The 27,110-nt window shown below is 40.3% G+C and overlaps 2 protein-coding genes across 3 annotated transcripts; one reads left to right on the forward strand and one right to left on the reverse strand.

The window, feature by feature from the left end:
• Positions 1–21: 21 nt before the first annotated feature.
• On the reverse strand, positions 22–18,153 carry CA4 (carbonic anhydrase 4). The gene is made up of 8 exons (XM_010722029.3): positions 17,888–18,153; positions 7,810–7,863; positions 6,882–7,052; positions 4,357–4,514; positions 3,639–3,731; positions 3,307–3,370; positions 2,623–2,786; positions 22–1,675 (listed from the first exon to the last, which is right to left on the reverse strand). Exons 1-8 carry the CDS (start codon positions 17,943–17,945, stop codon positions 1,487–1,489), a joined length of 951 nt encoding a protein of 316 aa, XP_010720331.1. The 5' UTR covers positions 17,946–18,153; the 3' UTR covers positions 22–1,486.
• Positions 16,168–27,096, forward strand: LOC109363681 (lysophosphatidic acid receptor 1-B-like). 2 transcript variants are annotated; one of them, XM_010722028.3, is made up of 3 exons: positions 16,168–16,286; positions 17,615–17,655; positions 24,694–27,096. In XM_010722028.3, the coding sequence occupies exon 3, from the start codon at positions 24,878–24,880 to the stop codon at positions 25,889–25,891; it is 1,014 nt and encodes a 337-aa protein (XP_010720330.1). In that variant the 5' UTR covers positions 16,168–16,286; positions 17,615–17,655; positions 24,694–24,877; the 3' UTR covers positions 25,892–27,096. The 2 variants fall into 2 exon arrangements, with proteins under 2 accessions (XP_010720330.1, XP_010720329.1); XM_010722027.3 differs by lacking the exon at positions 17,615–17,655.
• Positions 27,097–27,110: the final 14 nt, after the last annotated feature.

Raw genomic sequence — 27,110 nt, forward strand, 5'->3', positions numbered from 1 at the left:
AAAAACTCAACCCAAAGAACGTACAGTATGTTCAATTTTAATCTTTCTTTTATGTTTGCTTCTCCAAAGTTTTTGTTACTTAAAAATACAGTTAAAGTCCTAACCATTCTTCTAAATATAATAAGGTAAATTTGCTTTCCCATGTTTTTTTTTTTAAAGCTCATATTATTAATTGTTAAATATGAAATAACTTTTCTCCTTTGGTGATCTGTAGTTAGTCACACTGTCATATTTTCCTGAAAATGACTGTGTAGCCGTAACATAGTCGTCTTTGCAAACGTTGCCCTAAAGAAAGTAGTCATCCTCTAGAATGAACTGTTATCCTGGGATGGCCAAAATCTAAAATTCCCAAAGCAGCTGCAATGTGTATGGCACTAGCTGAAGAAAGTCAGTTTTGTCTGTCTTCAGAAAGAGAGCTGGAACAGTTCAAGGAAATCCCATTCCCCAGTATACTGAGTGTTCTTGAATGTAACTTGGTAAGAGCTGAAGAAACCAATTCAAATTGAAATCTTCTTACTGAAACTACGAATGTTAACCATACATGAATATTTTGAAGGTATGTTGTTATTTAAATAATTGTGGGAATATTCACTCTGAGATGTTCAAATTGAAATTTAAATGTTTCTAAAAAAGCGATACTGGAAAGAGCCATTTCTTGAACTGTTCCATTTTTGTTACAGAAATGAAAACTAGGTAAAAGATCTTGAAAGTCTTGTGCTCCAAACACAGCCCTACGAAGAGGGAATTTCTGCAGATATGCAATTCATGTATGTGAGCAAGCTTCCCTTTTTCTTTATAGCACATCGTATCAGCCACGGGCATCCTGGAATAGAATGTCATTCTGGGCTGAATAAATCAGTAGACTGCATATAGGTAATGCAGTATCCTTCCCTAAGAGTTTACTTGTTAGGTACTCTGAAAGAGGAAGGGGGAAAAATGTGTTAGTACAGATGAGTTTGTCACGTCTTTCACTGGATAGAATGACCTAGGCGTCCAATTCTGTGGGCATTTTTGTGCTCTGTGTTTTACCTTTATGTAGGACAACGTGGGCATAATAAGAGTTCCTCCGGGTGGTCCTTCCTGACTCGCAGTGTTGAATGTAAACATACTCCAGAAAAAAACTACCCTCACAGGCACTTAAGAAAAGATTTCTCCTGAAAGTCCTCCATATAACTTATCAAATGTCCTTCCAATGTTGTGTTAAAACCACAGGATTGCTGATAATCCATCCTAATGTTTTCTTTAAGTGTTTTTAAAGTGTGAATCTTCATAGTTTAATCTTACAGTTCCTTAGGATTTTTGTAATTTAGTGCCACAGATTCATTTTATATAGGAGCAGCAACAGAAGTTGTTGGTTAATGTATGAAGGAGGAGAAGAAGATATTCTGTATTCAGATATAATTAAGGAGTTGGTGGTTAGAGGGAATACTTGATACAAAAACAAAACAGAATAAAAGCCCAGAACCTTGAATGAGGTGAGAATTATTCATTGGAAGAGAGAATTTAGGAGGCATGGAAGGATCAGAGCCAACATTAAAACCTTAGCAGGAGGCAGGAGGCTGCTGGCACCGGACCAGTACACATATCGACCATTCAGAAACTGAGCAGGCCGAAAGTTTTCAGACATGATTGTTGAGTTCTTCCCTCCAAAGTGAACTGATGAGAACTGGGAAACCTGCAGATATTGGAAAAAGAAAATTGTAAAGTCCTTTTTTTTTTTTTTTTTCTGTGGAATACTGGAAATGATAAGCTTTTATAGCTGCAGTGCCTTATTCTGTGTCATTGTTTTGATCTGTATGGATGTACTGAGCCTTACAGGAAGCACTGTGGTGGAGGCTGCTGCCGGAGGTGACCCACCGATTTCAGAGGCGGAAATCACATGGGCTTCCTGTGTGAGCTGAATGCTTTTTTGTCCAGCCCAAGGACTTGGTGAGATCAAACCTTGTGACACACTTGTTCTGTCCTTGTCTGTCATATCACAGGGATGCAACGTAAGAAGATTAGGTTTATGTGACTCATTTCTTTGTTTGCTTAGAAACTGGCACAAAAGTGAGATGCTGTGCTATGCATGAGGCCAAGCCTTGCTCTTTGAGTAAAATGATTGACTACACTGCAAGTAACAAGCAAATATGAAGGTGCTGGCTCTTGCCCAGCTAGTATTGCTGAGATTCATTCCAGGACATCTTAATTATTTTAATCATACACTCTGTCAGCTGAGCAACGTGCATTTTAGAGACAGTTGTGACTTGATCTCTTATTCCTCTTTTTTGAGAGTTGATTTAAGAGAGCTATTAAGTGATGCTGTCAAAACTGGCATTAGGAGAGTGTCTGGATTTAACCTAATGCTGAGAATGTGTCTGTTTGTCATAGCAACAAAACCTTGGAAATTGTTTTATACCAGAGGGCGGTGGGCACAGCAGGCTCCCAGGGCAGGGGCACAGCCCTGAGTTGCCAGAGCTCATGGAGCAGGTCCCTTCCAGCTGGGAATATTCTTTGTTCTTCTGTTCTGTGATTCCGTAAGCAGTGGAGCAGCTAATAGGCCTGGGTTAACTCATGCGAGTGAGCAGGCAGGCAGGAAAATCACGGGAAGCAGATCTTTCAGAGCATCCCTCTGTGACTTACCTGCCATAAACTGAGTTGAATTGGCTTCTCAAACACTGTCCAGATGACTGTCTCGTGGCAGTCAGGAGTGGTGAGGGAGCCCTCGTACCGATAGTACTTTACAAGTTCATATAACGGTGGGAGAAGAGAATCCAGTGGCAAAGGCTCCATCTGTGATGATGTGTCTGGGCAAACCAGGCAGAAATACTGTTTTTAACAAGCACAGCTTAAGGTATTGTTCATACATGTCTTCAAATGCACCTGCAGCTAATGCTTGTGTAAATTCTTGTCCCCATGTGCTCTCCCCAGGCTTGCTGGCACAGCTGCACTGCATTGCTTGTGAAATCCATGACCACTGCCTGCAAAATCCCACAGCTTAAAATATGAACACCTCTCTTGTTATTAAAAACATTTGTTTTTGTTGAAATGTTCTTCTGCATGTTTTTCTTCTCACTTTGCTTTGTTCTACAGAAGCAGAAATACCCATTCTGGTGCTTAAGCATTCTTCACCTGCAAATATCGAGAACTAGATTTTCTCCCACCTCCAATGCTCTGAGTACTTGACAAACTAACCTTTATTCTTTGCCTGTGAATTTTCAATAACAGCCTTTACTACAACCAGAACAGGATTGGACCTTGAATTGCCATGTAGAATGTGTGCGTAAAGTAAATAGATGTGTGTATCGAACAAGCCAAGATTCCTACCTTTCTGTAGAATATTATCTAATTCACTTATTAGAGTTGCATAGTTTTTATTTTCTTCATCAATCTGAAATGGAAACATTTTTATTCCAGGTCATATATTCCTCAGCAAGTGTTTTTTTTTTTTAATTGAATTGTGAATGTGATAGTCAAGATTCACAAAGGTAACAGCAGCAAATGGAATATGTAAAAAGATAAAGGAACCACATTCTGGCATTGTAGGTCCGTAGAATTTTAGGAAGGTTTAGGTCTTGGAATAATGTCATATTGACACTGTGGTACATGGCCATCTTGCCGTTAGATTTGAGAGAAAGAATTAGAATTTGGCCACCTACCTTTATAAAGAATGCTAGCACAGCTATACCATCTGCATAGTTCTTTGCATCTGCTAAATCCGAAGCATCTTCTCTTATGTGGACAATATGAAGCTGTAACAAAATAGTTAAGGCCAGTGATGTGCTTGCTTTCCTCTGCAGTTAGTAGTTTTAAGTGTAGCCTGGCTGTTTCTCTGCACTTTGGCTGTAGCAGAGCAAGAGCTGCTTCCCCACCCATGTACCAGAAGATGAAGTTCTCTGTGGACTGCAGCAACCCTCCATTTTCAGACTGTGCAGTGGAACAGTTAAACTTTTACTCTGTTTGACAGTGGGTGGTGATGTCCTTCCACCACCCATGTGCACCAGCACTGGCAACTTGCCTTGACTTGGAGAGAATTTTATTTTTCTCAGGTAAAGAGATTAGTTCATTGTTGCTGTCCAGAAATGGAATATGCAGTCTGAATAAACAGTATGAGAGTGTAATCAGACTATACAGACTTGCAGATATTTCTCTCTAAAAGCTGCATAACTCCAGATTTGCTATCTTAACTGCGTCCTTGTTACATAAACTCAGTATGTTTTCCTTAGTGTTCTGATTAGTGAGCAATGCGTCACAGATTCTTTATTTCCACTTATTGGTGATTCATAGGAAAACTGTCCAATACTTTTTCTCTAATAGCGTCATAAAAATACAGAGTATTTTAATTACGGCCCAAATCCACTGGTGGGTCCCACCTACCTCCATAGCTTGTTTTTCTCCATCTATGCTGTGTTCTGACCCAGGAAAGTAGAGCTGTTCCTCTTGGACTCCCCAGTGCAGATGGAATTCTACCGCCTTGTACATTCCTTTCAGACCTCCGCCTCCAATTTTAGAGTTCGTGTTCAATGTTACTTTAACTGGGGAAAATGAATAAATAGTTTCTAAGATGTTCACATCATACATTAATACACCAGAGAGATTGAAATTTACCCTAAAGTTCAGGTTTGTTTTTTCATACCATGTGTTGCACAAGTTCAATTCTTCAGGAACTGAATTCTTAAAACATGCTAGCTGAGATAGATTGGAGATGAAAAGGTGGAATATCACAGCCCACTTCCTGGTAATGTGAAACAGCATTTGGGTGCTCCTCATCTATGGCACTGCACCTGGAACTCCTGCTCCCTTCTCTAGCTGGGATTTGCTCTGAATGACTCATTTATCCTCTTAATTTCTAGGGAGCTGAGTTACTCATGACTTCATCTGCAGATGCAAGAAAATGAATTTGGTAAATGCTGCTGTAGACTATTCTGGGAAAGTGTTTTATAGACTTTTATGGCTTTCATTTGTTTATCCTTTGGAGAGTGATCAGTTGCATTTTGAAGAAAGCGGGGTAATAGATTGTCTTTTCTTGATTGAGTAGGGGATGGTTCACTGCCATTACAACCCAGGGATTAGAGGTGCATATCTCATTTGGTAGATCCTATACTTCTTCACAGTGCCCTCTATCAATGTGCACAAACTTGTCTGCGCTGTAACATTTATTTTAGACGGGGTTTAAAGACACCATTATTTAAACTGGACCTGTTTCTGTTTTAATTTAGATTAGTGCTACTACTTAAGACAAAGCATTAAATCATTATATCTATCTAATGTGAGGATCGGTTCCCTGTTAAATAGCAAAATAAAATTATCCCAGAAAATATATTTTCTATCTGTAAGTGGCCATTGCCTGTGTAAAGCACACTGTGTGCTGAGACATCCAGTGTGTGCTCGGAGACATGGCCTGTGGGGGTCTCTACATGAGACCCAGTACTTTTATTTTTCCATAAGGAAGATGGATTAAAGCCCTGGAGATTCCACTTCAGTTCTGAGTTCCAAATGAACTGGAAGCTTCTGTGAGTCACTCAGTTACTTTTCTGTTTTATCTTTATGTGGATGTTAATGTATCTTTGTTGGCTTGGTTTATTTAGATTGTAGGACCTTTGAGACACTGACCTTTACTGTCTGCACATCACTGAACATAATGATAGTCTAATCTCATGTAGAGCTTTTAATTGCTGCTGCAATTTAAGCAATAGCAGTTTCAGTGCTGTTCTTATAGCACAGGAATTGGTTGCACAAATAGGAAAGAAACTTTAAAAGCCCAGATAAAGCTGTATTTCTTTTGCTCGTTTGAAAATGATGGCAGTTCTGAACAGTTGTTTTTAATACTAATTTTGGTGTAAAAGACATTACTATGCATAGTGACTGCAATATGGACTCTAAAGTATCATTCTGTAACATGGAATTTAGTGAAAAAATCAAACATGGATTTTTCTTATGATTTGTCAAAATACTGATGATCTGAATGAGAATCTGCAGTGGTGAAAACTTATCCATCTGTCTGTGTACTGCCTCTCCATCTTAACTGAGGAATGTATTTAACACCTACAACTTCCTCTTCTGAGAATTTGGCCATTAAAACAACACATCTAAGATTTCAAGAATACCAATGGATAACTTTAAAAAAACTATGTCTTGTTGCATTTTTTTTAATAGTAAGTTAGCATAAAATGGCTGAAGTATCATCATTACTATTTCCTTGGTTGAAAAGAAAAAAGTCAATCAGTGTTGAATTTCTCTTCCTGGGTTTATGGTTTATTGAGTTGCTGTTCACAGACTCACTGTTTACTGAGTCAGTAAAGTAAAGAGCTGATCGACAGCCCCACGTTGTATTACTTCCTCATTTGGAAAAAAAAGCCCGTGTTGAAGTCTGAAAGGATTTCTGCTAGTTATTTACGGAGCTAGCAAGACAGCATCGCACGCCAGGGGCTGAGTGAGTCTCCCAGGTTGTATTCTTTAGCAGAATCCTTCCTTACACAGAACAAGTGTCAGAGAGGGCAAGCCCAGCAATGAAGGACATAAGATTATTCTGCAAATCTCACGTACCTCTGCAAAGTCTGTTACCCCTATGTCCACCTGCGCTTGGTTCTAGACGGTGGTATTTGACTTAGAGGTTCCCTGGCTGTCTCAAGCTTAGTTCTGTACAGATACATAGATAAATTTCTGTTGAGGTGCTCAAGGACTGTGTTCAGGATCCAGAAATCAGATAATGACAACAAAGTTCCTAGAAAGCCTTGGTTCAGGTTTTCTGAAAGTTTTGTTTCTGAAATAGGAGCGTGCTAGCTTCTTTCTTTCCATTAAGTGAAAGCAGTGATAGGAAACAGCTTGCTAAGAACATGGAAGGAGGGAAAGGAGACACAATGTGAAGATGCAAATAAGTTCCATTATTTGTCAGTACTTGCCTGTATGCCCATTGTTTTCTATTGTCCATTTTGAAGTCCCTTTCACATCGTAATTTTCAAAATACAGTGGTGTCAGGCTCTTGTTATAAATGACATTTTTGGTGACAATATTGATGGGTGACTGTTTGCTTCCTTTGCATTTGGCATCTACTGTATGCCAGAGCCGAGGGTCTATTTAAAAATAAAGAAAATATTATTTTTCTGTAGACTGAAATCCTTGATAAAACCAGAACACCTACCAGCTAATACACACTTGCTTGGGAATCTGGAAATATCTTTTTATAGAAAGAAATTTGGATAGTGGGAATTTAATAAAGGAGCTTTCTTAGCATGTAGTTGTTGTAGTTCTAAGAAATGTTAATATACTTCAGAGTGTTGACTGAAATAGGAAAATAAGAACATAGAAATGGCTGTAAAGTTAAAGTATACTCTTGTTGTAATTAGCTGGTTGGCTGGAGACTAGAATAAAAATAAATAAGAGCTGTGTTGATGGGGATGTTGGGATTGAAATGCTGTTTTCAGCACAGCCAGGTTTGGGGAGGGCATTGCTGGGCACAGGGTTGAGCAATGGAGCAGACAGCCAGCATGGGTACTGCTGTAAAACAAAGGGTGCAGCTGTAGGGAGAAGATTAGGGTTTCTCCTAACTCTGTCCTCAAGAATTTAAATGCTATGTTTATATCAAACTTGCTAGGATGGCTACCTCTCTGGTATATTTTTGTATTTGTAGCTTTATCCTTGCCTGATATAAAATTAATAGAGCAGGCAGTGATAGTTTTAAAATGCCCTCATTAGGCACTGTATTTAGCACTTCTGTTTACTTGTAGTGCAATCATGCAGCATTAAATGCAGCTGTGTGCATTTTGCCCTTTGCAAAGCAGAAGGGTCCAAGCACTAACGTGACCAGAGGAACAAATTGTTAAGCAGTACCTTCACAGCTTGGCTCTTCTTTCTTCTGCGACAGATAGCACCAGTGTTGTCCAACTAAGAAATAAATAAATAAGATGATCAGACATTCAGAATTAGATGAGTGAAAAGCTGTACAAATTGCCCCTCCAAAAGGCAGATGAGGAACGGGCTGGTAACTTCTGTCCTTAGGGAGTGATGAGGTTATGACTGACGGTGCAGCTTTGACATCTGCTTGGTCTGCTTGATTTTATTAGAATAAGAAATCTCATGTTTCATATCCATAAACAACAGCTGGTAAAAGGTGAGTGCTTTGCTTGTAAATCTGTATCTTGTTGCTAGACATTTCTTAGCAATATGGAGTGCACACCCAGATTACCTTGGTTCTAATATCAAATACCTCAGAAGATAGTGTGAAAATTATAACAAACCCTGTCCTCTTTTCAGATCTCCTTCTGGTCCTACATGAGTCAATTTACACCTGTTAAGACTCCTTCACAAAACTGTGGTAGCATGAAAATAGACCTGTGGACGAGTTGCAGTTGTAAACAATGTGGTTTTGAAACCTTGGCTTAAGGGAAGGTTCTATGTCTGAATTTATGTAGTGTTAAAGTAAATAATGTCTTATCTGTACTTGTCATTGTTTCATTTACTTGAAAATTAACTTGCTCAGGATGTCTTACCTCACTCTCTTTGCACAGTGCTGCTCAAGATACCTTGTGCAATAAAAGGTTTTAAGTAACAAAGGGTCTCATTTTCAGTAGGAAATGGAGAATCCTCATTCTAACTCAGCTGTGATCCCACAGAGAAGGTTGCAGAATTTTTCAACGGAAAGCCTTTTCCTTTAGCAGGAGAAATGTGAAATTCAAAGGAATTGAACTGATGCAATTTAAGTATGAGTTCATCTACTCAGAAATTAAGGACTTTTTTGTTTAGAGCCCCATGTTTCAGTGATTACTTATGATAGTACTGAATTTTAAATGGATTTTAATGGAAATAGTTCTCTGTGTCTATTTAACTTCGATCAATAACAATTCAAAACCTCTTATAATCATTATTAGTATCAGACTAGTCAATTTATAGAAATTGTTACAGAATCCCATGTGTCATTTGACTGCTAATTACCATAATTTGTGACCTTTTATAACACATCTGCTGGAAGGCTCTTAACTGCTTTCAAACTTCACATCGATAACATCACAGTGCCATCTTTCTATTGAGTATTTAGGAAAAGTTATACGTGGAACCTCGACCAGCTGCAATAGAACAAGAAGGAAGCTTGGAGGAGCATTGTTGCAATGAATTTAAGCTTGAAAAAAAAATGATATTGTTTTAGTTCATTTCTCACAAAAATTAAATTTACACTGACAGCTAAAATAACGTTGAGTCATTCTAGTTAAGCAAATGTTTATTAACATTAAGAGGAAAAGTAAGCAAAAAATACTACATTCACACTGTTAGAACAGCAGTGGCTTCTACACTGTCACTCTGTCAATATTTCGTAATGATCAAAAACTTTGTTGAATCAAATTTCTACCTTTTGACACACTTCTAAACATCTACAAAGCTTGGCTTTAAAGCCTGCCATTTCTAAAAGTGATTGCTGCATTATTTCAGGCCTGTGTATACAAGGCAGTGGGCAGACCTTCGGCAGTGCTGAGCAATTCCTTATCTCCACTAGGAAACAGCAGAACCCAACATTCCAGGTACAGAATGTCAACAAGCACCTTAACCAATATGTTAATCAATAAATGCTTAGCAAAGAGTGGGTAGGCCAAGCTCCACAATGCTTGATTATGTTTCAAATGTGTTAAAGTTTGCATAGATCAATGACTGCAGACATTTTTAAAAACTGCTTTGGCTCAGTGGCTATCTTGTTAGAGCATCTGCATGTGCAGGCAGGGCACACTGGGACTGGGGTGGGCTTTCTATGCAAGTTATATACACATAAACCCTCAGGGGAGAAGGTGGTGCTCTGTGGGAATGATCTGGTTGCAGACGTTTAAAGGTAGTAGGATGTATGCAGCATGAAGGGCTAGCTGTGTGCAAAGACTTGACTCAGACTTATTGGGATGTGAGTTATACCGAAGAGGAAAGCTGTCAGGTGAAAAATCAAGGTCATGTGAGGTACTCGATTTATTTACTGTAAATTCTTGAAACGAAGTTTACTGTTCTGGGTTTGTATGAATGTGATTGTGACTTGGGCATCACAGCAGTACTGCAATACAAATGAAAATTTACAGTCAGTGTGATTCACCACTAGGAGAAAGTGCAGTAAGTGCGTTGTTCATTGGGAGCAAAGCTGTGGAGCTTTTGGGTTGTGACCATAGCAGGATGAAAATCAAAGACCACCGTGGGAAGCACTGAGTAAAGGTAACTGCCATCACATGGTATCATCAGTGGTCCTAATCCTGCGCCTCTGTTTCAGAGGAGTGAAATGGGGGTAAGCAGTGCAGCCCTTCATTGCTGGGACTGAGTCCAACCCTTATCAAGTAAAGTGACCAAACTTATTGCCAGCTGGCAGGAATTTGGCAGGTTCTCTCAGATATGCTTGTGAGTTTCAGCCACATCTTAGTGGACTGGCACACAGACACTAAGAATCTCAACCTGCACAACAAATTGCAGAGAAAAAGAACTTAAAATAAATCCAGCCCACCAGTGCGACTGGTCACAGAATCACAGAATCGTAGGGGTTGGAAGGGACCTCCAGAGATCATTGAGTCCAACCCCCCTTCCAAAGCAGGTTAATGCCTCACATGCAGCACCCATGAGAATTCTCCTTTCTCCCATTGAATGAAACCTACGCCAAACAACCAATATCTGATTTTTGCAGACTTTTCACAAAACTCACAATGTCTACAAACTAACAAGTCTTTTTCTGTCACGTAGCAATCACAGTTGTGGTTTAGAAAGCTGGATTGCATCAGGGAAATAGAACAGAATATCAATTCATAGGAAAAAGGCCCTTAAAGCTGTTAAACCATAAACAATGAGCTAATTAAACACTGCGGAACGCGGCAAACAATGAATTAATGTTTCTTGTGAATGAGACATTGGCAATAATGTGCCATTAGAGAACGGGATGTTTGCATAGATACAGCTCAGGAAAGGCCATACTGCCATATTCCGTGTCACTTACAAGGAAAATTTGTATTTGGATTTTCTTTGAATCAGATGTGGTTCTTCCCTACGTCTTTGGGCCTTGCATTTACAATGGTCCTTCTTTCCCCCTGGACTTTGTTTCTGAAGCAAGTAGGAAAGATACTTGTCACATTCAGTCTGTTGTCTGTGCTCTGAGGTATGATTATGCCCTAAGGCATGTTGTCTAGTCTAGTTTTGATTGTCTAGGTGGCTCCTGCCACTTCCTGCAGGAGACTTTTCCACAGTCTATTAGAATTCACCGTCAGGAAATGTTTCCTGTTTAAAAGCTTACATTTTCCACTTGCTTATCTGCATCCCATCACTCCTAGAAATATCATTGAACCACCCTAAACAATTCTTTTCCCTCCCTGGTGTTTACAACGTTCAGATAGTTCCTTCATAATCTGCAATTCCTGCTCTTGCTGCATCCATCCTTTGTCCCATCCCGTGACAACCTGCCCTTCACCTTTCTGCTTCCAAGTCTCTCCTGCTCTCTTTCTCTGAAGCTTCTTTCTGACGTTCCTCTGACCCCACTCAAACCTCAGCTCCCCTGTTTTCTTTCATGTGATTTACCTTATTGCCTGGAAGAATACAGAGGATTTTTTGTGAGGGCTTTGTTTGTGATTTTGCAATTGAGGTGCTGAAACCGTTGCTGTAATACCAGCGGCACTGCAGGGTGTTGCAGATCGTTCTCATAGATTTCATTAGCTTGTGAGTTAAGCCATGAGCATCCACGCTTAGAACAGCATTAGATACTAACCAGGATTTCCAACAGCTCCTTGTATTACTGACGTTGAGACAGCGCTGCTGTTGCCATTGGCAGTACCACGATTCAGTGTACGCACTCATTCAGTACAACGCCTGTACACTTGGACTTAAAGTTGCTGTGTTATCACCCATGTCTGGCTCTTACACTGCATCGTGGACTCTCAACTTATGTTACAATGCACCATATAAGAGGTGTTACCCTGACTTCACTGAGTTTTACTTTACAGCAGGGCTGAACTGGGCTGAAGGCCTCCTCTTCCTTCGCAGGCGGTTAAATTTAGGGAGTCTCTCTTGGCAAGTAAGCAGCCCTACTTATCTCTGCTTCTTCCTTGTCAAATTTACAACTGATTTCCTGACCAGAGCTGTTTCTTGGTGCCAAATCAGCTGCAAAACAATACAATTACGTATTGTTTTCATTTTATTGTAAACGTTTTCAATTGTTTTAGCTATCAAGTCTAGCTTGGAAGCCAGAGGAAAAAAATTCCTTCAGTTGAGAACTCCCTCTTCTGTTCACTTACGCAGCTGGATGGAAGAGGACAGTGCTTCTGGCTGGAAGCCAGAACGTTAACAGTTTGCTAATGTGCCATTGTGTGATCTAGGAAAAGACCCTTAGGCTCTTTGGACAATGGTCAGACTGCCTGAATTCCATAAAAGTTCCCTACTTTGCCCGGCTTGTTCCCACTCACTGCCCCAGCTGGACCCGCTTGGAAGCCTGCATCTCCGCCTGCAGGGAGGCTGGTTAGCTGAAAATTGCCCTTTTAATTTGTCCATCTCCAGAAGAAAGTTAATTAAACCATTTTTAACCTTTGAATAAAGTGCTTGGCAATTTAATAATCGACTGACTGCTATAGCTGTTTCTATGAAACATACTTAATCTCTTGAAATAACCTTTATGCCACTAACAGCCGAAGTACCGAGGCAGTAAGAATACCTCCGTCGCTCTTTATAATCCCTCCTCTCGCTCTTTCACTGACTGACTCCTTTGTTTGCCCCTTAAGATCTCGTCACCTCTTTCAGCCGTATCCTCTGACAATCCCTTGTTCCTGAGATGCTCAGCTGATAGCGCTCCTGCCTCGCAGGAGCCCGGGCTGCCCTGGATGCCGCAGCTCCCATGGCTGCAGTCAGGTCCCTGCAGCCTGCTGCCACCGCAGGCACTCAGCCGAGGGAAGGCTGGCCTTTTCTACGAAATTACAGGTGCTGGTTTTGCACTCGGTATATTTTTAGCTTTGGTTTGTGTTGGAACAGGAGTATTTTTAGCTGGCTTTGAGAAACGTGTTATCTTTAGTACAAAAGAGCAAGCAACTTAAGTGCAAGCGGAATCTAAGTCTGTCTTTCTAATTAATGGGTTGCTAAACATAAACTAAGCATGTATGTATCTGCCTTTGTATATGTTTTTAGGTATTACTCATTCTCAGGAAGTCCTCATCAACCACTGTGACAGGCAAAATCAGTTCCAAATGTTTACATGTGTTTATCTCTAGCCTTGTTAAAACAAACGCTAGTAATCGTTCATCTCTCTTCTATTCACTTGTACTTGGAAGTTTTATTTTTCGCAATGTTATACGTCTATATGTATGTCTGTATGTATTGCTTTCCAGTCCATTCCAGGGACTTACTTAGACTCAAAGATAAACTTTAGTGTGGTAATGAGGGAACTGCATCTGATTTGAGCCCGGCGTTAATAACTTGCACGTGTGTACATAAATCACATGCGCAGTGATGCCTTACTCTGCAACGCATACAAGCTAAAGAAGATTATGGAGATTGAGAGGTTCTAAGTTTACTTTGTAAATACTTGTAAATGGCTTCCTTTGTGTCACATAGCGAGGAAGATAGTTTTAGCTCTGATCTGTGATACTGTTGTAACTTCTGTCACATATATATATATCCTCATAAATCTGCTATATCAAAAAAGGAAGCTGACTTTTAACAAGAATAGAGTATCCAGGGCGAAGGTGATAGCTTCTGTGGAGAAATTTGCTTTGCTTTGTTTACAACGGAGCAGCGCCAAACAAAATTCAAGCAATATCTTTTGGAGTATTTTTAAAATTTAATTCAAACAAATTACTATCTGGCTTTACAGCCCTTCCTGTAATGTTCCGTGCTGGATTTCTGCTGACTGATCCTGCAGTTGGTGTAGTAACTAACCACCGACCATTGGTGTGCTCTGCACCCTGTTAACAAAGCATCACCTACAATGCCACAAACTGAGAGGAAAAAGTATATTTGTATGGAGACAGACATAAAGGTGAAAAACTGAACCTCGCAGTATGACTTAAAGACCTTGAAGTTCGTGCTGGTTATTTGAACAGCTAAGAGGAAGCTATGAAAGTGCTTATCTGCTTCCAGCTTTCAAAATCCAACTGTAAAATCTATGAGAAGTTTTAAGTACCACTGGATGACATGCATCATGTAAAGTTTAATCCAATGTTTTTTGCTGTAGGAGAAAGAAAAATAATTTATAAGCTGAAGTAATGTCACTTGTCACCTGTGAATACCTCCTGTGTATGTTTTGTTGTACGTACTTGGCCTGAATGCTGAGAAGGACGAGGTGATGCAGCACATTGCAATTTTGTATGAGGATCAGCTGAACAGAGTGTTCATACAAATTGATAACAATGTGATGTACTCACCCTGCTCAAGGTGATCTTTAAATTGAGCTTTGATGATGCGACTGGGTCCACTGTGTATACAGACAGCTGCCCACTCCTTACATGTCACCAGAAACAGGCTGCTATCTGCTGACCAATGGTTTTTGAACTCGGAGCTGTGATGCCCTTGGATGCACCAACATAGCAAAACATCTGTCTGCTCAAGAGCATCAACTCCTACTGTCTTAGGCGCAACACAAATATGACAAAGCACAATTCATGTCACCTGGGCAGTCACTCAGAGCTACATGCTACATGCAATAGCTGCTCAGCAGTTCAGTCATGCTTGGGGTGAAGGGGCAGGTTTTGGTTTCATGTGCAGCAGAGCCAGCAGAGGTGATCTTATAAACTTACATGTGTAATTCTTAAAGTGAAAGTCAGGATCTGCAGAGGAATTTAAATTACAACAAGAGGTGACTAAACAGTGCATACTCTCAAACAACTTCACACATAGACTAACGTGAAGAGAATCAAAGCATTCTTGTTCTGACATAATTGATTCCTATGTGTAATGTGGGTGTATTTGGATACTATAGCTGGCTCACTGCAGAAATGAATAAAGATAAAAGCATTTCAAATTTCATTCCATATACAGCTCTAATGCCTTTTAGCTGCCTTTCAGGAGTCCTCCAGCATTGTGCGGTGTTGTTTCGTTGCCTGCTGAGCTTGGTTCCCTGTCTCCCCAAAATAAAACAGGCTGTTACAGCTAAATGAAGAGCCACTCTATCTCATCTGCTGCTCTAGCACAAGTGCTTTTCTGTCTTCTGCTGAGAGAATGAGAAAGCAGTTGTTACAATGCCATACCTCTTTGCACCTTTATCATAAGCTGTAGAAGGAAATAAGTGCACTCTGAGATCACAGGATTTGCATCCTTAGTCATCCTGTGTCCATTCTTTTCCCATCCATAAGACTCCTTCAGTTATAACCCAAATATGAAACCCACAATGAGTACAACAGTGGCTCATCTTATCCTGAGCTGCACCTCTGTTGGCAGTAACAGTCCCTTTTATAGAGCTAGAATGTAATTAACCCTGTATTTAATGAAAAAGTTTGTTAGTAACATTTTCAGTTTTTAAGATATTGAGCACTTAGTGCTATTACTGGTTAATCACAATGACAGAGCTAGAAAAATCTCTGCCTTCTGAAGTTGCTCAAACAGTTGATCTAGCTGTGTAGACAACGAGGAGTGCAGAGCAGTATCAGTGGGTACCTCTTGCTCTGAGTACACATTCAGCAACTTGCTAAGTGTGACCTCTTCTTTCTTCTTGCATACAATGGATCTGGCACTGATGGCATACGCTGATAAATATGGACTATGGTAGGTATTCACAGATAAGGCACCAATAATATTTTGGCAGCTTGAATGATTCTATGAAAAAAAAGGAGAGCCCTAAGAAACATATCCTGTATAACAATCATAACTTGAGTTCAAAAGTCTGTCTGTGCTGAGACAGCCAAGGTAACTTGTTGGAGATAACGTCAGGGTCCATTCCATTCTTCTTAAAGAAGTTTATTTTTCAGTGATGTGTGAAGCTGGCTCTAACACCAATACCAAATTTCTAGATGGAAATATTTTACTCTCCACTACAATTTTTGTCCTCTGAGTGACACTAGACTGAATGTATCTTTAATAAAAGCTCTCTCTCAAAAGATTTGGAAAGTTTCTGATGTAATATTGCAGATATTTTGCTTCATTTCTATTTATCTAACAGCAGATCCAGAGGGTCATTGATCTCTGAGAGGATTTGCTTCTCTGTGAGGTCACAGCCCTCTGTGAGAGCTGTTAGCAATATATACATTTTTTAAAAAGTAAGTTCTACACTAAGATACTAAGAGAGGTCAAGTTTGAAAGCAACTTAACATACAAGCAACTATTAACATTGGCAATGTAAGCTTGATGAGTTTTGAGGCTGCCTGTAGGAGGGAAACAGCCTGGTACAGGTATGTTAAATGTATTGGTAAGGGGGTAACTCTCAAGGTAGTTCTGAAAAGTGGCAGGAGCAGAAAAAAAAAAAAAAAAAGATGCATAAAAATATTATTTAGACAGATACTCAAAAATCATAGCTTCTTGAAATGTGCAGCCTTTAAGGTAGTATGTAATGCACCCTGTGAAGCTTCTGCCTCATGAAAAGATTTGGAAAGGAAGGTGAGAAGAGAGCAAGTTTCTTGAGCATTAATGTCTGTGCCATTAATTCTACACTCAGAAAAGAAAGTGGAAATTGTAACGGTTTGTGGGGAAAAAAAAGAACAAAATGTATGACATGCATTCCTTATATTGATTCCTTCTGCTAAAATACTAATTGCTAGTGCTAATTTAATAATACCTATATGGGTTTTCTAGGTGGTCTTCTAAAATTCTGTAATAAATGCCTTAACAGAACAGTAAATTTAGCAAAATATTAATTAATCAGTAATAGATTTCTATCAAGCAAATAGTTGTAGACTTTGGAAGAGCAAAGGTTCTTTTTGCTGTTTTGTACCTGTACTACATTTGGAAGCCTCTGGAGACAAAAGAGCTACAAAATACAGTCTGAAGAAGAGAGAACTGTGAGGTATGGATCTGGAAAAGGCAAGCTACTGAGTGGTGATTATGGAGCATTTAAAACAAAGAAATAAAATGTGAGGAACATCACCATTACCCCAGTGCTTATGCAGTGCTCAAGGCTCTATCTGAGTACCTGAACCCTCTGTTACTTTAAGTCTGGAAACTGAATCTTCAAGATTGCTGCTTTAAAACCAGGTCTCTTTAATGGGCTCTTGGTGCAGTGCTTCCCTCTGATACCTCTGATAATACTGTATCTCTTTTTTTTCCCTTAATGCAGTCCTGTCTATTTTAGTGCAAACAATAGACCCTTCATTATATTAAGGACTGCAGTGTTTATTTTTAATTTTGAGACTGTGTGCTGATATTTACATAGGAAAGGGTATTTATTCAATGTTATAGTGCTGCTGATTTAATAGAAGCATAAAAATATCTTCTCCTTTTTTCAATACTAATTATAGATTGCTATTTAATCTAGTCATTGTAAGTGCACAGTGCACTTATGTACATAGTGCATAGAGTGCAAAAAGAGATGGATCTGCTGGGCTAATGCAGCAAAAGACATATTGCTCTTTCTCAGTAGGCAACTATAAGAATTTAATCTTATAAATGACAAAGCAATATGAGTAGAAATCTAAAATAAGCCATTTGAAGTTTTAAGAAATACATGGTCAAAATTATTTTACTTGTTTGTTAATTTTTTGTATATACGTACAAACAACCACAGAGATCAAGCCAAACCCCAGTCATTTTTCTTGGAGGAGGAAGGTAAGTAGAATTTTTAAAGGTGAAAAAAAAATCAACACTCATTAATCATGAAAGAAACCTGTATGTGATATTTTCCCACAAATGAAAAAGGCAGAGAAATAAATAAGACATTATTCATTTTTTCAAATAGAAGAAGTAGAGAGTTTGCCCTGTAAGCTCCAATGCTCAGAAACAAATAATGAATAAGAGTAACCTTGGTATATGGGGTTAGAAATAACAGACAAGGACTTACCTACTGCCTCTGTCTTGAGAATGTGCAGAGAGAACAGAACAAGGAACAGCAATTCCATTATCTATTTTAAATAGGCTCAGTGTTGAAACCAGAATTGATTAGACTTCTTAGTATGTGATCATATTTCTGCTCTCAGTTTTATACTGGAGTAAGTAGTCCTGGACAGACCTGAAAGCCATAGCCAGGAAGGTGAACTCCTCCCCCTTGTAATTTCCCCAGATTTACTCTACTCATGGTCTGCCTAAATTTATTCATTTCTCCAAAATGAATGGCAAAAGGAATACAGTTTTCTAGCACTAAACAAGTATCCTGCAGTGAATAGCTAAGACTTTGCAACCTATGCAGATCTAGTAACCTATTACTGAGATGTTACATTTTTGTTTACTGGTAGCTTTTTTCTGACAGACCACGTGACTTTCAGAGTAACTGTGAATGTATGCATTAATGTTAGTGTTCTGCATCAAAAAAATCACCCCCACTCCAACAGCACGCAGCAACCCTTCAAACAGCAGGGTGGTGAAACTGCAGGATGGGATTTCTGTGTGCAGTAACAGGAAAGGTTTAGTAGGTGGCATGCCAGCACTTCCCTTACGTGTGATTTTGCATTTAGTGGATTAACAGAGACCACGCTTCTTTTGTCCTTTACCTATTTTTTCTTAATGTTATTTCATATATATGTGTGTATATATATATATATATATATACTACATGCTATACGTACTCTGTTACACTTTATCTAGTATATATTTTTTTCTGTCCTCTTTTCCTATCTGAATGCTTTAATTCCAAGTGTCTGATTCAGTGCAATTCAGGCTTTATGTTCAACAAACAAAGGTGTGTACACAAGAGTGGCACTGCTACTTTTTGTTCTGCGGTTTCTGTTATACACACACTTTCTGTTTTTCATTTGGGACTGGATTTTGACACAGCTGAGGAGGAAACAAATCAGGCAATGCAAATTCTCCCATTCTTCCAAATGCTTCTCTCTCCATGGGTGTGCAACCCGAATCCTGGGTTGGGTGCAAGGAGAGCAGGATGCTTGACTCAGTGCCTCTCCAGGAAGGAGCGTAAAGGTTGTGGTGTGGCATTATGTTGACTGAGCACTGCGGAGCTTTATGCCTTTACCAAAAGCTGTGGGCTCTCAGGTGAAGGGCAAGGCCACTGTGGTGTTATATTGGGGTCAAATGGGATCAGGGCTGTAATAACAATGGGAAATCTGACAGCTGACTTATGAGCAGGACTTTATTCATAAAAAAGATAGCTATAAATAACATTCCAACAATGAAGATTTGCTGGTTAGTGTTTTTCCGTCTTGGATTAGATAGAGTAAAACATGAACAGACAATGATTTGCCTAGCACATGGTGCTAAGATAAATAGTTACTGCAGTGATAAGAACAATGAGGGAATTCACTGCATTTTTGACCTTCCTAGTTCAGTAATCTCTGTGGAGCTATCTAAGCAAGGTGCATGCTGAGCACGTAGAGTGAAGCTGGGCTGGGAACATGGCAGTGTCAGGTGCCAGCCTTCAAGGGCACATATGAGGTGTTTTGGGCTTCTCTGATTTCATATCTCGGGGGTGGTCTTCAGTCAGAGAGTTTAATCAAAGCTCTGTGGTAAAATTTTTTTCACTTTATTTGTGTTTAGCTTTCTGGAAGCTAAGAGCTTCTTAGAAACACTCTGATTTGGGCTGAATTATCCAAAGGTTAAGAACTTTGATCTTGAAATTCAGGATTCCAGCTTCTCATTATTTAAGTGGTAATAATTTGCACTGCAGTCATGTTTATTTGTGCTAGAAAGTGTGTTTAAACTCAGTGAAATATATTCCCTAACCATATGAAGTTTACAATCTAAATAATGAGGACAGGAATAATCTTTTTATCTAACCAAACTTAGCAGACCAGTGCTTTGTTATCAGTTCTCTCTGGCATCTTTGCACCATGAATATTTTTCGAAGGAATTGCAGTGCAGGTGGGTCTTCTATAAACGTCACTGGACGTTGGACATAAATGCATGTAAGGATCTGTGTCGGAGGAGCAAAGAGCCAATGTTTTGCAGGATTCGTAAAATTCAAGGTTATTTTTTTTCAGGCAGTATGGTTGCAGCTGTGTCTGTAGCTACAGGACAGATAAGAGCAGGAGAGAACATTAAAAACAGTGAAAATAGCACTTCATTTGTATCATTGCTGTGGAGTACAGCTGCAAAGGTTTTGACTTATTTCCCTCAGTCTGGCTTCTGAAATGTGTGAGATCCAACTTTAGCCTGCTACTACCAAGAGGGCTTCACAGGACGTTCACAGGGACTGACGTGACATCTAATGGAGCTTACATGTGTCTGAGCCAAATGACCCTACCATGTGCTGCAGAAAGGAAGTCTAGAGCTGTTCGTGGCCTCCCAGGCAAATGATTGCAGTTCCTCTGTACCCGGCAGCACGGAGAGGACAGGATGAAAGCAGGTTGGAGCTGACTCTGTGTCCAAAACCAGGAGAGTGGCACAGCTCTTTGTGCTGGGAGCTGGGCTGAACATACACTTGGAAGGAAGATCTAAGGCTTATGTAGGTGAGACTGACATGAGTCTATCTCAGTCCAATTTATAGGAGGGATAGGAGGTTCTTTTAGTGTATGTATAGCCGATGGTGAGATCAAAACACAGCAGATAAAATGTTAGCCCAACCAGTTTATTATCCCTAGTTGCTTAGGGATATGGGGAGGGAAGACGGGCGATAGAAAAGAGATGGGAAACCCTTTCTACAAAGGGTCTTTGTAGAAAGTGGAAGGAAACAACTATGCTGTATACTTCACTCATAAAAGAGAAGCAGGGAGGGAGTTGTGCATTGCCTTGCCATTATTTCGTGTCTTGCAGTTAACGCTGTTTAACACATCTGAAACATTCAAACCTGATGATTGTCTTCACTTTGTGTTCATGGTGAGGGCCAAGAAAGCAGAGCTGGGACATTAGAGGCACAAAACTTATGAATGCAGAAATTCCTGAGAGGGTGGGTGGGGGAAGAGCAGAGAGCCTTCTGTTTTGAAAACTCAGCAGAATCTTGGAAGGAGATCATACATACCATTTTTGTCTTCCTCCCCAAAAAGGAAGACTTTAATCCATATAAATTGAAACATAAATTGCATAAATAGGCTCCTTCTTTTTATTACTTCCTTTCCTGAATGTTCCTTACTTGTCTCAGAGCTACACTAGATGTCATGGCAGTCAGAAATCAGTCCTCCTCATTGCTCAGCCATTTTGGGGCCAGGTTCTGTGATGTCTGCAGCTTAGTGCAGGGTGTTGTTGGAGTGCAGGTGCAGTTCAGGTGAAGGTCGAACTGTTGTACTTCACAACCAAGAAGATTGGTTGTGTCAGGCATGGAAGCAGAAACTGGACGTGTGGCAGGAAATAAACTGGAAAAATGAAATCCCTTATCCTTTCTGTGCCTTGTCTTTCTCATATATACAGTGTGAGTACACAGCTTTGAAGGTAGCACCAAATCAGCTGTAGTGCGATTATGCTATGGAGCTCTAATTTTCTTTACATGGATGCAGCTTTTTCTGCTGTAGTGTCGGGCATATCTGAATCCTCAGGGCATTATCAGCATAAAGAGAATTGCCTTTGCAGGGTGCTAACGTGGAAGTGCATGTTGTCCAAGGGTTACTGTGCTGAACCAAGAGTCTCAGCTTCTGAACTTAATTTCGTGTTTTGAAACCTCCTTTGGCATGTCTCAGCTGGGACTTGTTATTCTGAGGGCTGCCAAACACCAGTGGTTCCTGCTGAAGCCCAAGTGCTGCAGGTTCTGGGCATTTCTGGGACCACAGACTCAGTTGTGTGAAGGTAGATTTTCCAGAATGGCTGCTTTAAGTGAATGGTCCTTAAAAATTCACATCTCATTCTCTTCAGCATTTTCAGCATCTTCAGTAATATCTTCTCCACAGGAATAATCTGAGGCTAATTACTATCAAACTTATAGATTCTAGGAGGTGTTAATGAGAAAAGTATGCTATTGCTATTGCTGGGATCTTTTTAGCAAAATAAAGTAATGCCATGTCTTGTCCACAACAAATATCAAAACAATAGCAATTTGGATATTCAGATAAAGAAATTTAAAAACAGTTATAGTACTAACAAGAGCAGTGGAGAAGGTGAAATCAAGGTAAATATTAATCAAATGCCTGCTAATAGTAAGGCAGAGCCAGTGTTTAAAGTTTTAGCCTAGGTTTACCTCTCTGTGCCATTCTTTCATGTGATCTTATGCAAATAATTTGTAATTTGTAACACACCTCACAGGTGTGTTGTGGGTGTAAGTATAATAAGATTATGAAGTTCCCAGAATATGTGATAAGAATCACCTTGAGTGGACATGGTTATACATGTGGGTTTGGTAACACAGTCGCCTTCTACCTCACAAAGTGTTTGCTTTCATCTATTCTTACAGGAACTTTATCAGAGTTGAGATGTACAGATGTATGCAGTTCATTTGTTTGTTTGCTTTATATTGAAGCGGACTGAAAAAGTTGTTTCCATAATAATAAATCCTCCGTGCTAGTTTTATGCAGTTCTATCAGGGAATTAAAATTACAAAATGTTTTGTTAAGAGCTGTTATATTTCTCAGTATTATTTTTAATTACATTCTGACTTCATACAGTGTTTTATCATTGAACATCAACTTCTTAAACCAGAGACATGTCAAGTAGCATCTTCAGGAATAGGACATTTTGGAGCCCAACTTCACGGCTATGTATTTCTAAGCAACTATGTTGTTTTCGAAAGATTTTTGGAGATGTTGTCCTTTGTAGCTAGCCTGCTGCTCATCAGCCCTCAGTCCCCCCTCCAGTTCACAAAGTCACAAAAAAAGTAATCAGGAGAGAGTGGGAGTGCATGCAGATCGATCTGGTGTCCTCTGCCATCCCTGGCATCCGTGCTGGACATTATCTGCTCTGCATTTGCTGTTATTAAAGGGAGCTGCTGGCTTGTGGTGCTGGCACTGAGAATGTGACAGAAATAACAGAGTCCTTGCTCAGCAGCAACCTCATACCAAAGGTGTGGCTGCCAAATCTGTATGATGCATGGCACAGAGAATGCTTTGCTGTGACACTTGAGAAGAATAGATCATAGGATAGCAATAAATCAGCAGATGTGGTGAATCAGTTCTCAGCCCTCATTTCTGTATAATCTTTCTTTGGATTTCATTTTGACTATCTGAAATATTTTGCTTACCTGTGCAAAACATTTCTAATATACTTAATTTTATAGTGCTAATTGCAGACCAATCACAGTACGTTCATAAACTTCAACTTTAACAGGAAAAAGATTTTTTTCCTTTTTAAGCCAATCAGATTTGCACAGATTTATTGCACTGTAAATTCTGTCAGAGCTATCAGATTTACAGTCTGAGAGCTGAACTTGCTGCTATGCTGTACAGATGACAGCACAGAATGTGGGAAGCTTCTAGGCATTAGCTGAGCTGCTTTGTAAATATCATAGTATAAAATTGTTACTAATAAAAGTCAGTCTTTCATTAGAATGCCAATAAAGAGTGGGGAAGGAGCACAAACCAACTACAACAACAACAACAAACTCCTACGTGGAGCCTTGCAAATTAGTTTGGAATAACTTTGTGAGTGACATGCCTTCACTTAGATGCTTTCACCAAGGGAAAGCTTGCAAAAACTCGCTGCTCCATTGCAATTGGATGCCAGTAACAGCTAGAACATGTTGGAGAGGTCTCTCCATGTGTAGGTGTCTCAAATAAAACGTGGGCTGTCATAGAGGTGTGCCGCATCGAGCATTAAGAAACAAAAGCAGCGGCTCCTGGGCAGAAAAAAAACCAACAACAATCCACGTTATTTGTAATGATACACGGGTGTACTTACTGCTCTATTTCTGATGACACACCGGTGTACTCACTGCTCACCCCAGCTGCTCCAGCGTTCAGAATTGCCGTACTCCCCACTGTAAACTAATTGTTACAGTAGTGCCCTCTGCTGTCTGACAGTGTTAAATGTACGTCCGAAGAATATTTTTCCTAGTCTCACATATTTAAATCTTAGTTCTCATAAATCATTTCTGTTTAAAAAGACAGAGAAAGATACAGTAATATTCTGTTGCTTTGTTAACGTACAAGTCTTTAAAAAAACAAACAAAATATCCCTCTGCAATGGTATCAGCAAAAATGCCTGCCATTTTTCTACATCAACTTCTGATTTATATAAGAGAAAGAAAATACAGATGATTTTAGGTGTATTCTGAGAACTTCTGAGTACTCCAGCATTCAGTACTTACTGAGATATTTCTGTAGGCCCAAGCACAAGAGCTACTTTGAAGACGGAACCTCCTCCCTTTTTGGGAGCACCTTTGTAGTTCTGCATTTTGCTTTCTAGGTTGGGGTTTGTTCTGTAGATATAACCATATTTAGAAAAACAGGCACCGTCAGTCTCATTGGTTTGTAACTGTAAGCAAGAGACAGTATCCAACTTGATTCTGTTGTCCTCCAATCAAGATTTAAAACTGTACATTAAGGTATTATTAAACACATAAAACTGAAAGAGTCTGTGTAAAGAGGGATCTCTCATTATTTTACGGAGTAGTATTTCTAAGAACAGAATTGCAGGTTATGTGGCTAGGTTAGTGATAGAGATAAGGAATCTCTAGCTTAATGTCAGCATTTTTGTCCATTGCTTGTGTATGGTCTGAGTAGGGGCAATTAGAGGGATTGAAATTGGAGATCTCTAAATGCCTGAACCAAATTTTGTTCTTGATAAAGGTTGCTTTAAGCAGATTGATTCTGTAGTAGTAAATGTGTTTTCCAATTTTAGCTATCCTAGCAACTGAAGTGCTCTGAGTTGGTAACCCAAATATTTAAAAACACAAGTGGTTAAAGATTAATCCACTGTCATGATGATGATGTGCCAATAGAAGCTGTGTTTGAAGATTCATGTTTTGGTTGAAAAACAAGGTGACAGTAACACTCAAGTAGTACAGCCTCTTACAGAATATGAGATGTTCGAAGCAAATGGTTACCGCTTGAATCTAGGATTTTCCACCATGAATGGATACTCAAACTGTTCTGCTAACCATACGGAAATTTGGAGTCGTAATTTAGTACTTGCACTGGGCATCCCTCAGCTGACCATTAACATAGCATCTGTGATCTTCAACTGCACAGCCATCATTACCAGAAAGGCAACAAAGGATCTGCACAAGCCTATCTCTATACTCTTCTGCAATTTGGCTTTTTCTGATCTCTTCACAAGTTTTTCTGGTTTTTGGATTTCGATGCTGTTCATCACCAAACCTGACGACACAATCTTTGGATCTAAGGATATGCTTGCACCTTATGCCTTATATACTACATCTATTCTATCCACCATCTATAACTTGGTAAGCATTGGAATTGAACGCTACCTGGCCGTGGCTGAGAGTATTAGGACAAGGTTCAGGATTGCTAGAAACCATTCCATAGCTGTAGTTTTAATTAACTGGGTCCTCGCTTTCTTTCTGGGCTGCTTGCCATTGATGGGGTGGAACTGCTTGCACACAGGAAAAAATCTCTCAGTCCTCTACAGTCCGTTTTGTGTTGACTACCTTATCTTCATCACCACTCCCAATGTTGTGGCAGCTTTTATTGTTCCTCTGTTCACCTACCTTAGAATCATTATGATCCTGAGGAAAAGAAAGCTGAGAATGAAAGCGTGTGGACAAGCTATCGGTACCTACAAATCAGCTGAAATCCAGGTTGCCAGAACTAGTATTTTTATATGGCTCCTGGCATTGGTGTCCTACGCTCCTCTTTTTGCAGGAGTCATCTTTGATGCAATAAACCACCAGTGCCCCCTCGATCTCTACCCAAGCGTCTACATCTTCCGAAACTGCACAGCTATGCTGATAACCATGAACTGTTTGGGAAATCCCATCATATATACACTGAAAACCAAAACCCTAGGGGCTAAACTCAAGTCTCTGAAATGCCTTTCTGGCAAACGTCTCCAAGCCTGCACCATCGCGAACATCTAACCGCGGCCGCCCGTGCGCTCCGGACTCTATTCTGCTTCCAGGGCAGCGGGAGCTCCCCGAAGCGAAGGCCGAACCCTCCGCCGGCTGCGGCGCTTCAGCACCCGCGGCGGGGACAGCTCCGGGCCGGCTGCAGGCGGGGCGCCGCGCGGGGCTCCTTGGGCAGCGCGGGTGCGAACTGCGCTGCTGTGCGGATGGGAGATGGGAGCGTCCTGCGTGGGAACGAATCGCACTGCATCGGCTGTGTTTGCTTCGCGTTTGGAAATTCGCTTCTGACGTGCTTTCTCTGCTGCTCAGATTGTGTTTTTTGGGGTTTTTTTTTGGAAGGTGGATAAGTGGCTGGAAAATGTTCAGTTGTGTAGGGGAAAATGTAACGTTACTTTCTCATTTGCAGCATGTAACATCGTATCTTTTAATATTTGATGAATCAGTTATTGGGGCATTCAGCGCGGTTTTTCTGTTGTCAGTGTATCTGCACAGTGTCTAGTGTTGTGTTCCTGTGAGAGCTCTGTGCCCACGTTTTGTGTCCCTGCTTGAGAACGGCAGCACCCTCGTGTACTGTGGCTGCTGACATTTGATTCGATTTAGGAGAAAACCTCAATGGAGGTTTCATTATCGGAACTGTAGTCACGGCACAAAGCAAAATGAAATAAAAACCTCAAGAGCACGTGTTTTGTAGAAGGAAAAGGTCTCCTCTCTCTCCCTCTCTCCGAAGAGGAAATGGCTATTGGTTAATTAACTGGTCAGATCCTGGGCTAAATGAATGCTTACATCGAATGACACGGAGATGTTGTCTGGGAGGCTCTCAACGGCCCAGTTTGTTCTCCCACCTCGCACACAGTGACAAACCTGGAGGCGATGACCAATAGACCCAAGTGACACTCGCTCAGCGTTCTGCTGTTAAATCGTGTTCAGAGGAGCTGCTGTGCAGTGGCTGTGAGGAATGGGGTTTGTGTGAGAGACGGCCGCCCGCTGGTGTAACAGGGAGGCAGGTGCCGTTACATCAACAAACCACGTACTCAGCATTTTACATCATTGCCATAAAACCTCTTACCTGTAATTCTTTACGCCACAGAGCTCTGGGAGATCGCGGTTAGTTCCATGACCCCATTTAGGGACGTGCTTAGTGATCGTGGTGGGGATGGACTCAGAGATCTTAGCGGTCCTTTCCAGCCGGAACGATTCGGTGATTTTTTTTTCTCCTGACCCGCACAGGATCACC

The sequence above is a fragment of the Meleagris gallopavo genome, chromosome 21 (assembly GCF_000146605.3).
Source record: "Meleagris gallopavo isolate NT-WF06-2002-E0010 breed Aviagen turkey brand Nicholas breeding stock chromosome 21, Turkey_5.1, whole genome shotgun sequence".
Taxonomy (NCBI): Eukaryota; Metazoa; Chordata; class Aves; order Galliformes; family Phasianidae; genus Meleagris; species Meleagris gallopavo.

Coding starts and splice junctions, on each gene's coding strand:
- CA4 (XM_010722029.3), bottom strand. CDS start 17,945: ATGGAATTGCTGTTCCTTGTTCTGTTCTCTCTGCACATTCTCAAGACA. Junction 3,371..3,638: donor TGCTAGCATTCTTTATAAAG/GTAGGTGGCCAA, acceptor TTTCCATTTCAG/ATTGATGAAGAAAATAAAAA. Junction 2,787..3,306: donor AGATAATATTCTACAGAAAG/GTAGGAATCTTG, acceptor TGGTTTGCCCAG/ACACATCATCACAGATGGAG.
- LOC109363681 (XM_010722028.3), top strand. CDS start 24,878: ATGTTCGAAGCAAATGGTTACCGCTTGAATCTAGGATTTTCCACCATG.